Below are 13,896 nucleotides of genomic sequence, written 5' to 3'. Positions count from 1 at the left end.
TGTGGCTAATGTGTCACTTGTTGATCAGTTACATCAGTAGGCAAATTGTAAAGGGTCCAGTGAGGGTGGTAGTATGCTGCAGATGTAGTCCTTGACCAGCATCTCAAAGCATTTTCTTATTATTGATGTGAGTGCGACAGGATCCAGTCATTCAGACATGTTACCTTGGCCTTTTTAGGTACAAGAACAATGGTGGATGTTTTGAAGCAGGATGGCCCTCTACACTGGAGAGGGAGAGATTAAAAATGTCTGCAAACAACCTGCCAGTTGTGCTGTGCACATCCTGAGTACTCGCCCTGATATGCCGTCTGGTCCTGCTGCCTTGGGACTGCCCACCCGTTGGAAACACCTGCTTACTTCAGCCTCAGAGATGATCAAGGTGCCGGTCATTTTGGCGGCTCTCCTCAGGGGCTCAGTGTTGGTGACATCGAACCGAGCGTGAGAAAGATTTAGCTCATCTGGGAGAGAGACAGTTTAGCTTTGAAATCCGCGATAGTGTGCAGACCTTGTGTGTGTTGTTGGTGGAAAGTTGTGTCTGGATCTTGTTCCTGTATTGTTTCGCTGCCTTGATGACCTTGCGCAGATTGTAGCCGCATTTCTTGAGCTCCTGCTGATTATCAGCAACGCAAGCTCTGATCGCGCAGTTAGAGCTGCTCGCACGGAACTGTTGATCCAGTCTTTCAGGTTTGGATAGACCCTGACTGATTTTTGGGGGATGACTTCCTTGATTCACTTCTGGATGAAGCTTGTGAACCCTTCCGTGAACTAAAAGAAAAACCTTGTCTGACAAACTTGTTGGAATTCTTTAAGGAGATTTCAAGGTGGATGCTGTATATTTGGACTTTCAGAAGGCCTTTGACAAGGTGCCATACACGAGGCTGCTTACCTAGTTAACTATCACAGGTAAGTTACTAACATGGTTAGGGCATTGGCTGACTGGTAGGAGGCAGTGAGTGGGAATAAAAGGATCCTGTTCTGGATGGCTGCCAGTGACTAGTGGTTTTCCGCAGGGGTCAGGTTGCAACCGCTTCTTTTTATGCTGTATATAAATGATTTAGATGATGCAATAGATGTCTTTGTTGCCAAATTTTCAGATGAAATAAAGACTGATGGAGGGGCAGGTAGTGAGGAACAGGGAGGCTGCAGAAGGACTTAGACAAATTAGGAGAATGGGCAAGAAAGAGGCAAATATAGAACATAGAACACAAAATCTACAGCACATTTCAAGCCCTTCGGCCCACAATGTTCTGCTGACCCATGTAACCTACTCTAGAAGCTGCCTAGAATTTCCTTACCACATAGTCCTCTATTTTTCTAAGCTCCATGTACCTATCTAAGAGTCTCTTAAAACACCCTATTGTATTCATCTCCACCACCTTCGCCAGCAGTGAATTCCACACACCCGCCACTCTGTGTAAAACTTAACCCTGGCATCCCCTCTGTACCCACTTCCAAGAACCTTAAAACTGTGCCCTCTCATTTTAGCCAATTCAGCCGGGGAAGAAGACTCCGGCTATCCACACGATCAATGCCTCTCATTATCTTATACACCTCTATCAAGTCACCTCTCATCCCCCGTCGCTCCAAGGAGAAAAGGCCGAGTTCACTCACCCTATTCTCATAAGGCATGCTCCCCAATCCAGGTAACATCCTTGTAAATCTCCTCTGCACTGTCTCTATAGTATCCACATCCTTCCTGTAGTGAGGTGACCAGAACTGAGCACAGTACTCCAAGTGGGGTCTAACTAAGGTCTTATATAGTTGTAACATTACCTCACAGCTCTTGAACTCAATCCCATGGTCGATGAAGGCCAACACACCATATGCCTTTTTAACAACACTGTCAATCTGTGGAGCAGTTTTGAGTGTCCTATGGACACGGACCCTAAGATCTCACTGATCCTCCGCACTGCCAAGAGTCTTGCCATTAATGTTATATTCCTTCTTCAAATTCAGCCTACTGAAATAAACCACTTCACACGTCTCAGCCCAGTTCTGTATCCTATCAAAGTCCTGCTGTAAACTCTGACAACCCTCCAGACTATCCACAACACCCCCAACTTTTGTGTCATCAGCAAATTTACTAACCCCCCCCCCCTCTACTACTTCATCCAGGTCATTTATAAAAATCACAAAGAGGAGGGGTCCCAGAACAGATCCCTGAGGCACACCACTGGTCACCGACCTCCATGCAGAATATGAACCACTTACAACCACACTTTGCCTTCTGTGTAAAGCCAATTCTGGATCCACAAAGCAAGGTCTCCTTGGATCCCAGGCCTCATTACTTTCTGAATGAGCCTTGCATGGGAAACTTTATCAAAACCTTACCAAAATCAATATACACTACATCCACTGCTCTACCTTCAGCAATGTGTTTTGTTACATCCTCAAAGAATTCAATCAGGTTCATAAGGCATGAACTGCCCTAATCAGATTATATCTCTCCAAATGCTCATAAATCCTGCCTCTCAGGATCTTCTCCAACAACTTGCTCACCAGTGAAGTAAGATTCACTGGTCTATAATTTCCTGGGTTATCGCTACTCCTTTTCTTGAACAAGGGAACAACGTTTGCAAACTCCCAATCCTCTGGTACTTCTCCCGTCCCCACTGATGATGCAAAGATCATCACCAGAGACTCGGCAATCTCCTCCCCTGTTTCCCACAGCAGCCTGGGGTGTATCTCATCCGGTCCCAGCAACTTATCTAACTTAATACCTTTCAAGATCTATGGCACATCCTCTTTCTTAATGTCTGTACACTCAAGCATTTGTCCACTGAAAGTCATCCCCACAATTGCCAAGGTCCTTTTCCTTTTCACAAGGAAAGCAAAGAAAAGCAAATGAAATACAATGTTGGAAAATTTATGGTCATGCACTTTGGTAATAGAAATAAACTATTTGATAATAGACTATTTTCTCAATGGGGAAAAAATCCAAAAATATGAGGTGCAAGGGGACTTGGGAGTCCTTGTGCAGAAGACCCTAAAGGTTAATTTGCAGGTAGAGTTGGTGGTGAGGAAGATAAATGCTATGTTAGCATTCATTTCAAGAATTTCTCTGCATCTCAGTTCTAAATGGATGTCCTTCAATCCTGAAGTTGTGCCCTCTTGTCCTAGAATCCCCTACCATGGGAAATAACTTTGCATATCTAATCTGTTCAGGCCGCTTAACATTTGGAATGTTTCTATGAGATCCCCCCTCATTCTCCTGAACTCCAAGGAATACAGCCCAAGAGCTGCCAGACTTTCCTCATACGCTAATCCTTTCATTCCTTGAATCATTCTCGTGAATCTTCTTTGAACCCTCTCCAATGACAGTATATCCTTTTTAAAATATGGAGCCCAAAACTGCACACAATACTCCAAGTGTGGTCTCTCTGTTTCCTCAACACTACCTGCTCCTCCACCTTACTTTGCATCATCAGCAAATTTAGCCACAAATCCATTAATATCGAAGTCCAAATCATTGACATATATCATAAAAGGTAGTGGTCCCAACACTGACCCCTGTGGAACTCCACTGGTAACCAGCAGCCAGCCAGAATAGGATCCCTTTATTCCCACTCTCTGTTTTCTGCCAACCAATCATTGCTAGTAACTTCCCTGTAATTCCATGGGCTCTTATCTTGCTAAGTAGCCTCATGTCTGGCACCTTGTCAAAGGCCTTCTGAAAATCCAAGTACACCAAGTTTACCTCATCTCCTTTGTCTTTTCTGCTTGTAATTTCCTCAAAGGATTGTAGCAGATTTGTAAGGCAGGATTTTCCTTTCAGGAAACCATGCTGGCTTTGGCCTGTCTTGTCATGTGACTCCAGGTACACCATAATCTCATCCCTAACAATCGATTCCAACAACTTCCCAACCACTGATGTCAGGCTAACAGGTCTATAGTTTCCTTTCTGCTGCCTCCCACCCTTCTTAAATAGTGGAGTAAAATTTGCAATTTTCCAGTCATCCGGTACAATGCTAGAATCTAGCGATTCTTGAAAGATCATTGTTAATGCCTCCGCAAGCTCTCCAGCTACTTCCTTCAGAACCCAAGGGTGCATTCCATCAGGTCCAGGAAATTTACCCACCATCAGATCATTAAGCTTCCTGAGCACCTTCTCAGTCATAATTTTCACTGCACATACTTCACTTCCCTGACACTCTTGAATGGCCGGTATACTACAGACGTCTTCCACTGTGAAGACTGATGCAAAATATGCATTCAGTTCCTCTGCCATCTCTGCATCTCTTATTACAATATCTCCAGTATCATTTTCTATTGGTCCTATATCTACCCTCAACTCTCTTTTACCCTTCATGTACTTAAAAAAGCTTTTAGTATCTACTTTGATATTAGTCGCTAGCTTCCTCTCATAATTCATCTTTTCATTCTGAATGACCTACTTAGTTTCCTTCTGCAAGTTTTTAAAAGCTCTCCAATCCTCTATCTTCCCACTACCTCTGGCTTCCTTGTAAGCGCTCTCCTTTGCTTTTACTTCGGCTCTGAATTCACTTGTCAGCCACAGTAGTGTCCTTTTTCCCTTTGAAAATTTCTTCTTATTTGGAATATATCTGTCTTGCACTTCCCTCATTTTTTGCAGAAACTCTGCTGTCCTTCCCGCTAGTGTCCCTTTCCAGTCAATCTTAGCCAGTTCTCCTCTCATGCCATTGCAATTTCCTTTATTCCACTGAAATACTGACACATTGGAATTTAGTTTCTCCTTCTTAAATTTCAATGTGAACTCGATCATATTGTGATCACTGTTCCCTAAGGGTTCCTTAACCTTAAGTTCTCTCATCAGCTCCGGATCATTGCACAACACCCAATCCAGCACAACCGATCCCTTAGTGGGCTCAACAACAAGCTGTTCTAAAAAGCCATCCCTTAGACATTCTACAAATTCTCTCTATTGAGGTCCAGTACTGGCCTGGTTTTCCCAATCCACTTTCATGTTAAAATCCCCAACGATTATCATGACATTGTCCTTCTGACACGTGTTTTCTATCGCCTGCTGTAATTTGTAATCCACATCCCGTCTGCTGTTTGGAGACCTGTATACAACTGCCATTAGGGTCCTTTTACCCTTGCCATTTCTTAACTCAACACATAGATATTCTACACCTTCCAATCCTACGTCATCTCTTTTTAATGATTTAATATTATTTCTTGTACACAGAGCCACACCACCCCCTCTGCTTACTAACCTATCTTTCTGACACAGCGTATCTCCTTCGACGTTCAGCTCCCTGAGAGTCTGGGAATGGAAGGATATGGACATTGTGTAGGCAGAAGGGATTAGTTGGCCATTTAATTGGATCAGCACAACGTTGTGGGCCGAAGGAACTTCCTGTGCTGTACAGTCTGTGTTCTGTGTTTCAATAGACACGATGGGAAGGGCACGGTGTTTACCCCTGCTCTGTGATTTACCCCGCTCTGGGGTTCAGTGGCACTCTGCCTGGAACCGGCAGCCCGTAACTCCCACACCCCCAGTGTCTGGCCGAATGTCGGGCGGCTGGAGCAGCAGCCCTTAGCTTGGAGGAGTTCCTCGGTCCGTCCCGGGATGGGCGGGCGGATCTCCGCTGTCGGGACCAATGAGGTTCCGTGCTGGAACGATCCCACGAAGGTTGAGCGGATCCGCCGGTGCAACTCCCGGGAGCTCAGATGCGTTCGGACAGCGCGCAGTGCGGTCTGGACAGCGGACCGAGGGACCAGTACCGGCGTCCCAGATCCCTTTCCACATTTCCGAGTTATCCCCCGCAGATCCTCGAAAATATCTGGTATCCCGGGGTTCCGGGACTGATCTCAGGATCCCGAGCAACTCCCGGAAATCTGCGATTGAACCCGCGGTGATTCCCAGGAATCTGGGATGCTCCGGGCTTGATGCAGCTGCACCTGAGGATTTAGGACTGACTTTGAGATCCCGAGAACTGAAGATTGATCCGGGACCTGGAGATTATTTCCTAGGATCTGAGACTGATCTCGGGTTTCCCGGGTCCCACAGGCGGACTATGAACAACTTGAGCAGCGGGGAGACGGCGTCCGAACCGCCTCTGCCAGGTCACCACATCCCAGCGCTGCTCTTCGGGACGCTGCTCATCCTGTTGATCCTGGCCGGGAATCTGCTCGTCTGCCTGAGCGTGTGCACCGAGCCACCGCTCCGGACAGCCACCAACATCTTCATCGCTAGCCTCGCCGTCTCCGACCTGCTTCTCGCACTCCTCGTCCTCCCGCTCTATGTTTTCCAGGAGGTGAGTCCTTTCGCCCATAATAACCCCCTTCCCTGCCTCCCCACCCAACCACACAACTTCACCTCAACCTCTCACCCCACTTAATCCCTAACCTCTCCACCACCTTCACATCAGCCCCCATCCGGCCTGATTCCACCTAATATCGAGACTTCCCCACCAACCTTCAGTCACCACCTCAACCCACCAAAACGCCCTTTAAAATCCACCCGCATCTCACCCCTGACCCAAAATCCAGAAACTCATCCTACGTAATCTCACCCAACCTCATCCGCCCCTCCCTCATCAACACTCTCACTCACCCCAGCCTCCAGTACACAACCCCCAACCCAACCTCATCTACCCCTCCCTCATCAACACTCTCACTCACCCCAGCCCACAGTACTCAACCCCCAACCCAAACTCATCCACCCCCCCATCAACACTCTCACTCACCCCAGCCCCCAGTACAAAACCCCCAACCCAAACTCATCTACCCCTCCCTCATCAACACTCTCACTCACCCCAGCCCACAGTACTCAACCCCCAACCTAAACTCATCCACCCCCCCATCAACACTCTCACTCACCCCAGTCCCCAGTACAAAACCCCCAACCCAAACTCATCCACCCCTCCCTCATCAACACTCTCACTCACCCCAGCCCGCAGTACACAACCCCCAACCCAAACTCATCCACCCCTCCCTCATCAACACTCTCACTCACCCCAGCCCCCAGTACACAACCCCCAACCCAACCTCATCCACCCCTCCCTCATCAACACTCTCACTCACCCCAGTCCCCAGTACACAACCCCCAACCCAAACTCATCCACCCCTCCCTCATCAACACTCTCACTCACGCCAGCCCCCAGTACACAACCCCCAACCCAACCTCATCCGCCCCTCCCTCATCAACACTCTCACTCACCCCAGCCCCCAGTACACAACCCCCAACCCAACCTCATCCACCCCTCCCTCATCAACACTCTCACTCACCCAGCCCCAGTACACAACCCCAACCCAACCTCATCCACCCCTCCCTCATCAACACTCTCACTCACCCCAGCCCCCAGTACACAACCCCCAACCCAACCTCATCCACCCCTCCCTCATCAACACTCTCACTCACCCCAGCCCCCAGTACACAACCCCCAACCCAACCTCATCCACCCCTCCCTCATCAACACTCTCACTCACCCCAGCTCCCAGTACACAACCCCAACCCAACCTCATCTGCCCCCCTACATCAACACTCCCACCCATCGACTCTCACTCACCGCATCCCCCAGTACTCACCCCCACACCAAACCTCACCTTCACTCTCTGTCACCCCATTGCCCAGTACTCAAACCCCCCGCACAATCTCACCTACCCCTCCCCAGCTCAATCACTAGAACCCATGATCCATAACAGGACACGGTAGTGATCTATAACGGGACATGGTAGCAATCTATAACGGAACACGGGTGATCTATAATGAGACATGGGTGATCTATGACAGGACGGGTGATCTATGACGGGACATGGGTGATCTATAATGGGTCACAGGGTGATCTATAACGTGATACAGGGGAGATCTATAATGGGTCACGGTGATCTATAATGCGATACAGGGGAGATCGATAACTGGACACGGGGTGATCTATAATACGATACAGGGGTGATCCATAATGGGACAGGGGTGATCTATAACGGGACACGGGTGGTGATCTATAATGATACAGGGGAGATCTATAATGGGTCACGGTGATCTATAATGCGATACAGGGGAGATCGATAACTGGACACGGGGTGATCTATAATACGATACAGGGGTGATCCATAATGGGACAGGGGTGATCTATAACGGGACACGGGTGGTGATCTATAATGATACAGGGGAGATCTATAATGGGACATAGAGGTGATCTATCACAGGGAGACTGATGGATGTACTGGGGTCCAGGAATGGTCCCAGTCTATGTGTGGAATGGCCGTAGTTATCAGTGAATAAACATGCTGTTGATTTAATGGGTAGCAGCCATTTTGCTAGCCACATCCAGCTCCCCCAGCTCTTCCTGCAGCACACGCTGTTCGGTGATGGGAAATCTGTGACTGTATCTGAACTGATGTGTGCTATGTTGGTCAACAGTCATGTTTGTTGGAGTGGGGAGTGAGGTGAGACAGTCGTGCTGGTGTAATGGACCAATTGATCACTCTGTTTAGTTCCAGGGTGGAGTTTGGACCCTTGGGCCTGGTCTCTGTGATTACCTCATGACCATGGATGTCATGTTGTGCACCGCCTCCATTTTCAACCTATGTGCCATCAGTGTGGACAGGTGAGTACTGGTAATGGTGTGGACAGGTGAGTGTGAAAAAGTGAGTACTGGTAACAGTGTGGACAGGTGAGTGACTGGTAAAGGTGAGTACAGGTAACAGTGTGGACAGGTGAGTGACTGTGAAAAGGTGAGTACAGGTAACAGTGTGGACAGGTGAGTGACTGTGAAAAGGTGAGAACGTAACAGTGTGGACAGGTGAGTGACTGGTAAAGGTGAGTACAGGTAACAGTGTGGACAGGTGAGTAACTGTGAAAAGGTGAGTACTGGTAATGGTGTGGACAGGTGAGTGTGAAAAGGTGAGTACTGGTAACGGTGTGGACAGGTGAGTGATTGTGAAAAGGTGAGTACTGGTAACAGGTGAGTGGCTATGGTCCAGCTGAAGGTTGATGGGATGAGGCAGATCAATGGTTTGGCACAGAGTAGATGGGCCGAAGGACCAATTTCTGTGCTGTAGTGTTCTATGAATCTATGTTGGTATCAAGTGAGTGTTGGTGTATTTGAGTGTTAGTAGAAGGTGAGTGTCCGTATCGGGTGAGTGTCCGTATCGGGTGAGTGTCGGCATCGGGTGAGTGTCGGCATCGGGTGAGTGTCCGCATCGGGTGAGTGTCCGCATCGGGTGAGTGTCCGTATCGGGTGAGTGTCCGCATCGGGTGAGTGTCCGCATCGGGTGAGTGTCCGCATCGGGTGAGCGTCCGTATCGGGTGAGCGTCCGTATCGGGTGAGCGTCCGTATCGGGTGAGTGTCAGCATCGGGTGAGTGTCCGTATCGGGTGAGTGTCCGTATCGGGTGAGTGTCAGCATCGGGTGAGTGTCCGTATCGGGTGAGTGTCGGCATCGGGTGAGTGTCGGCATCGGGTGAGTGTCCGTATCGGGTGAGTGTCGGCATCGGGTGAGTGTCGGCATCGGGTGAGTGTCCGTATCGGGTGAGTGTCCGTATCGGGTGAGTGTCCGCATCGGGTGAGTGTCCGTATCGGGTGAGTGTCCGTATCGGGTGAGTGTCCGTATCGGGTGAGTGTCCGTATCGGGTGAGTGTCCGTATCGGGTGAGCGTCGGCATCGGGTGAGCGTCGGCATCGGGTGAGCGTCGGCATCGGGTGAGCGTCGGCATCGGGTGAGCGTCCGTATCGGGTGAGCGTCCGTATCGGGTGAGTGTCCGTATCGGGTGAGTGTCGGCATCGGGTGAGCGTCGGCATGAGGTGAGTGCTGGTAACAAGTAAGTGTTTCTAGCGGGGGGAGCAGGTGGATGCTGTTTAAAGTAGAGATGCACTGGGATGGAAACCAGATTACCACAACAGACAGTAGGGAAAGATTTTGTTAAACCGACATACAAAGTCAGGAATCAAAGGGTTGAGCATAGTGAGACTAATGTTCTGAGCTGCGTATCTTTCAGTGCAAGGAGTATTGTAGGAAAGGCGGATGAAGTTAGGGCATGGATCAGCACACAGAATGATGACATTGTAGCCCTTAGTGCTGTTTGGTTGCAGCAGTGGCAGGACTGGCAGCTCTGTGTTCTGGGTTTCTGTACCTTTGGATGTGATAGAGCAGGATGGATTAAAGGAAGAGGCATGGTGTTACCTGCCAGGGAAAATGTTCCGGCAGTGCTCAGTCAGATCAGGCTGCAGAGCTAGTCTCCTGAGGCTCTGTGGGGAGAACTGAGGAATAAGGAAGGTAGGACCACATTAATGAGATTATTGGCCACCCAACAGTCTGTGGGATTTAGAGTGGCAAATTTGTAATTAGTGGCATTAAGACCATAAGACATAGGATAAGAATTAGGCCATTCAGCTCATTGTAAGTTGTAGACCATCTCCAAGTTTGCGGATGACACGAAGCTAGGTGGCAGTGTTAGCAGTGAGGAGGATGCTAAGAGGATGCAGGGTGACTTGGATAGGTTGGGTGAGTGGGCAAACTCATGGCAGATGCAATTTAATGTGGATAAATGTGAAGTTATCCACTTTGGTGGCAAAAATAGGAAAACAGATTATTATCTGAATGGTGGCCGATTAGGAAAAGGGGAGGTGCAACGAGACCTGGGTGTCATTATACACCAGTCATTGAAAGTGGGCATGCAGGTACAGCAGGCGGTGAAAAAGGCGAATGGTATGCTGGCATTTATAGCGAGAGGATTCGAGTACAGGAGCAGGGAGGTACTACTGCAGTTGTACAGGGCCTTGGTGAGACCACACCTGGAGTATTGTGTGCAGTTTTGGTCCCCTAATCTGAGGAAAGACATCTTTGCCATAGAGGGAGTACAAAGAAGGTTCACCAGATTGATTCCTGGGATGGCAGGTCTTTCATATGAAGAAAGACTGGATGAACTGGGCTTGTACTCGTTGGAATTTAGAAGATTGAGGGGGGATCTGATTGAAACGTATAAGATCCTAAAGGGATTGGACAGGCTAGATGCGGGAAGATTGTTCCCGATGTTGGGGAGGTCTAGAACGAGGGGTCACAGTTTGAGGATAGAGGGGAAGCCTTTTAGGACCGAGGTTAGGAAAAACTTCTTCACACAGAGAGTGGTGAATCTGTGGAATTCTCTGCCACAGCAAACTGTTGAGGCCAGTTCATTAGCTATGTTTAAAAGGAAGTTAGATATGGCCCTTGTGGCTACAGGGGTCAGGGGGTATGGAGGGAAGGCTGGGTTCTGAGTTGGATGATCAGCCATGATCATAATAAATGGCGGTGCAGGCTCGAAGGGCCGAATGGCCTACTCCTGCACCTATTTTCTATGTTTCTATGTTTCTAAAGGCAAGATGACACAACCATGGCTAACAAGGGAAGTCAAAGCCAACATAAAAGGAAATTATCGGCTAGTTAGCCTGAGCTCAATGGCTGGGAAGATGTTGGAGTCCTTTGTTAAGGATATGGTTTTGGGGTTCTTGGAAGTATCTAATAAGGCCAATGTGCCAAGAGCTTTTTTTTATGACCCTATCTACTTGTGACACCACTTTCAATGAATTATGGACCTGTGTTCCAAGATCCCTTTGTTCTACCGTATTCTTCAGTGCCCTAACATTCACTGTGTAAGACCTACCCTGGCTGATACCTCTGAAGTGCAACACCTCACCCTTGTCTGCATTAAATTCCATTGTCCATTTCTCAGCCCATTCTTCCAGCTGGTCCAGATTCCACTGCAAGCCATCATAGCCTTCCTCACTGTCCACCATACCCCGAATCTTGGTGTCATCGGCAAATCTGCTGATTCAGTTAACACATTATCATACAGGTCACTGATATAGATGACAAACAACAATGGAGCCAGTCCTGATCCCGTGGTACTCCAGTCAGAGAGGCAACTATCTACTATCACTCTGGCTTCTTCCACAAAGGGGCAGTAATGGAAGCTTGAGAAATCAAATCTCATGCCTCTGTAATTTGTAACACTGTAATACTGATACATCTGACTTTAGCTCCTTTTCAAATTCCAGTGTGAAATCAATCATATTATGATCACTTACCTCCAAGTGTCCTTTTACCTTAAGTTTTCTAATCAGTTCTGATTAATTGCACAACACCCAATCCAGAATAGCGGATTCTCTAGTAGGCTCAACCATGAGCTGCTCTAAAAAGCCATCTCATAGGTATTCTAGAAATTTCCCCTTTTGGAATCCTGCAGCAACTGAGAGGTAATGTTGCAGCTATATAGGACCCTGGTCAGACTCCACTTGGAGTACTGTGCTCAGTTCTGGTCGCCTCACTACAGGAAGGATGTGGAAACCATAGAAAGGGTGCAGAGGAGATTTACAAGGATGTTGCCTGGATTGGGGAGCATGCCTTATGAGAATAGGTTGAGTGAACTCGGCCTTATCTCCTTGTAATGGCGTAGGATAAGAGGTGAACTGATAGAGATGTATAAGATGATGAGAGGCATTGATCATGTGGATAGTCAGAGGCTTTTCCCCAGGGCTGAAATGGCTGACACAAGAGGGCACAGTTTTAAGGTACTTGTAAATAGGTACAGAGGAGATGTCGGGTAAGTTTTTTACGAGGAGTGGTGAGTGCGTGGAATGGGCTGCCGGCGACAGTGGTGGAGACGGATACGATAGGATCTTTTAAGAGACTCCTGAACAGGTACATGGAGCTTAGAAAAATAGAGGGGTATGGGTAACCCTAGGTAATTTCTAAGGTAAGGACATGTTCAGTACAGCCAAAGCCCTGTATTGTGCTGTAGGTTTTCTATGTTTCTAACAAGATTTTCCCAATCTACCTGCATATAGACATCCTCTGTGACTATTGTAACATGCCGTTCTGGCATTTATTTTCTATCTCCCATTGTAAGTTGTAGACCACATCCTTACTACTGTTTGAGTGTCTGTATATAACTCTGATCAGTGTTTTTTAACCCTTGCAATTCCTTAGCTCTAACCACAATGATTCAACACCTTCCGACCCTCTTTCTGATGATTTGATTTCATTTTTTACAAACAGAGCCACACCACCCCCTCTGCCTTCCTGCCCGTCCTTTCAATACAATGTGTATCCTTGGACATTAAGCTCCCAGCCATCATCTTCTTTCAGTCTTGATTCAGTGATGCCTACAATATCATATGTGCCAATCTGTAACTGTACTATGAATTCGTTGACCTTATTCCGTATACTGTGCACATTCAAAAGCATAACACCTTCACTCCTGTATTCACCCTTTTGAATTTTGTCTGCCTTTTACATTGCAACTCATCCTGTTGACTGTAATTCTGCCCTATCATCAGCCTCTCCTTGCTCGGAGTCTCACTACACACAACCACTGTCTGTAAACAAACTACCTCATCTTCAACACTATCACTCTGGTTTGCAATCCCCCTGCCAAATCAGTTTAAACCCACCCAAACAACTGTAGCCAACTTTTCCACAAGGATATGGACCCCCCACCCCCCGGTTCAGATGTAACCCACCCCTTTGAGCAGGTTGTACCACCCCCAGAATGATCCAGAAGTCTGAACCCTGCCCCCTGCACCAGTTCCTCAGCCACACATTCACCTGCCAGATCATCCTATTCTGACCCTCGCTGGGATATGGCACAGGCAGCAATCCAGAGATTACTACCCCAGAGGTAACAGGAGAATATTGGTATGAGGTGGGCGTCAGTAGCAGATTTCTTTTATATACAAAATATCTTTATTACAAATTCAGTGCTACTATACAAACCAGTGACTAACACAATTACGACACTACAGATAGACAACACACATTAAACTAAAATGTTTCCATCTCTGTCAATGACGGCACTAACCTCCTGCAGAGCTCAACGGTCCTAGAACGCCTCTATGGTCGCCGTGGACTGCGCGTGTTCCTTCGCAATATTTACCCAGGCATGAACATACCCCCTAAACATTGCAAGGCAGTCTGCCCGGGCAGATCTTCCTG

The 13,896-nt window shown here is 47.9% G+C and overlaps 1 protein-coding gene across 3 annotated transcripts in view; it reads left to right on the top strand.

Moving 5' to 3' along the window:
- The first annotated feature begins 624 nt into the window (after positions 1-624).
- The window catches only part of LOC134353539 (D(4) dopamine receptor-like), a 68,720-nt gene continuing 55,448 nt past the window's right edge, over positions 625-13,896 (top strand). For 2 of the 3 annotated variants that reach the window (XM_063061544.1, XM_063061542.1), the window contains exons 1-3: positions 626-903; positions 5,993-6,239; positions 8,422-8,534. In XM_063061544.1, the coding sequence (XP_062917614.1) occupies positions 6,000-6,239; positions 8,422-8,534 (353 nt within the window). In that variant the 5' untranslated portion in view covers positions 626-903; positions 5,993-5,999. Of the gene's footprint in view, positions 904-5,992; positions 6,240-8,421; positions 8,535-13,896 lie in introns of all 3 variants that reach the window. The other variant, XM_063061543.1, reaches the window with a different exon arrangement.

The sequence above is a fragment of the Mobula hypostoma genome, chromosome 11 (genome assembly GCF_963921235.1).
Source record: "Mobula hypostoma chromosome 11, sMobHyp1.1, whole genome shotgun sequence".
Lineage (NCBI taxonomy): Eukaryota > Metazoa > Chordata > Chondrichthyes > Myliobatiformes > Myliobatidae > Mobula > Mobula hypostoma.
Note: the sequence above shows the minus strand (reverse complement) of the source record. Positions and strands in the feature narration are given on the sequence as shown.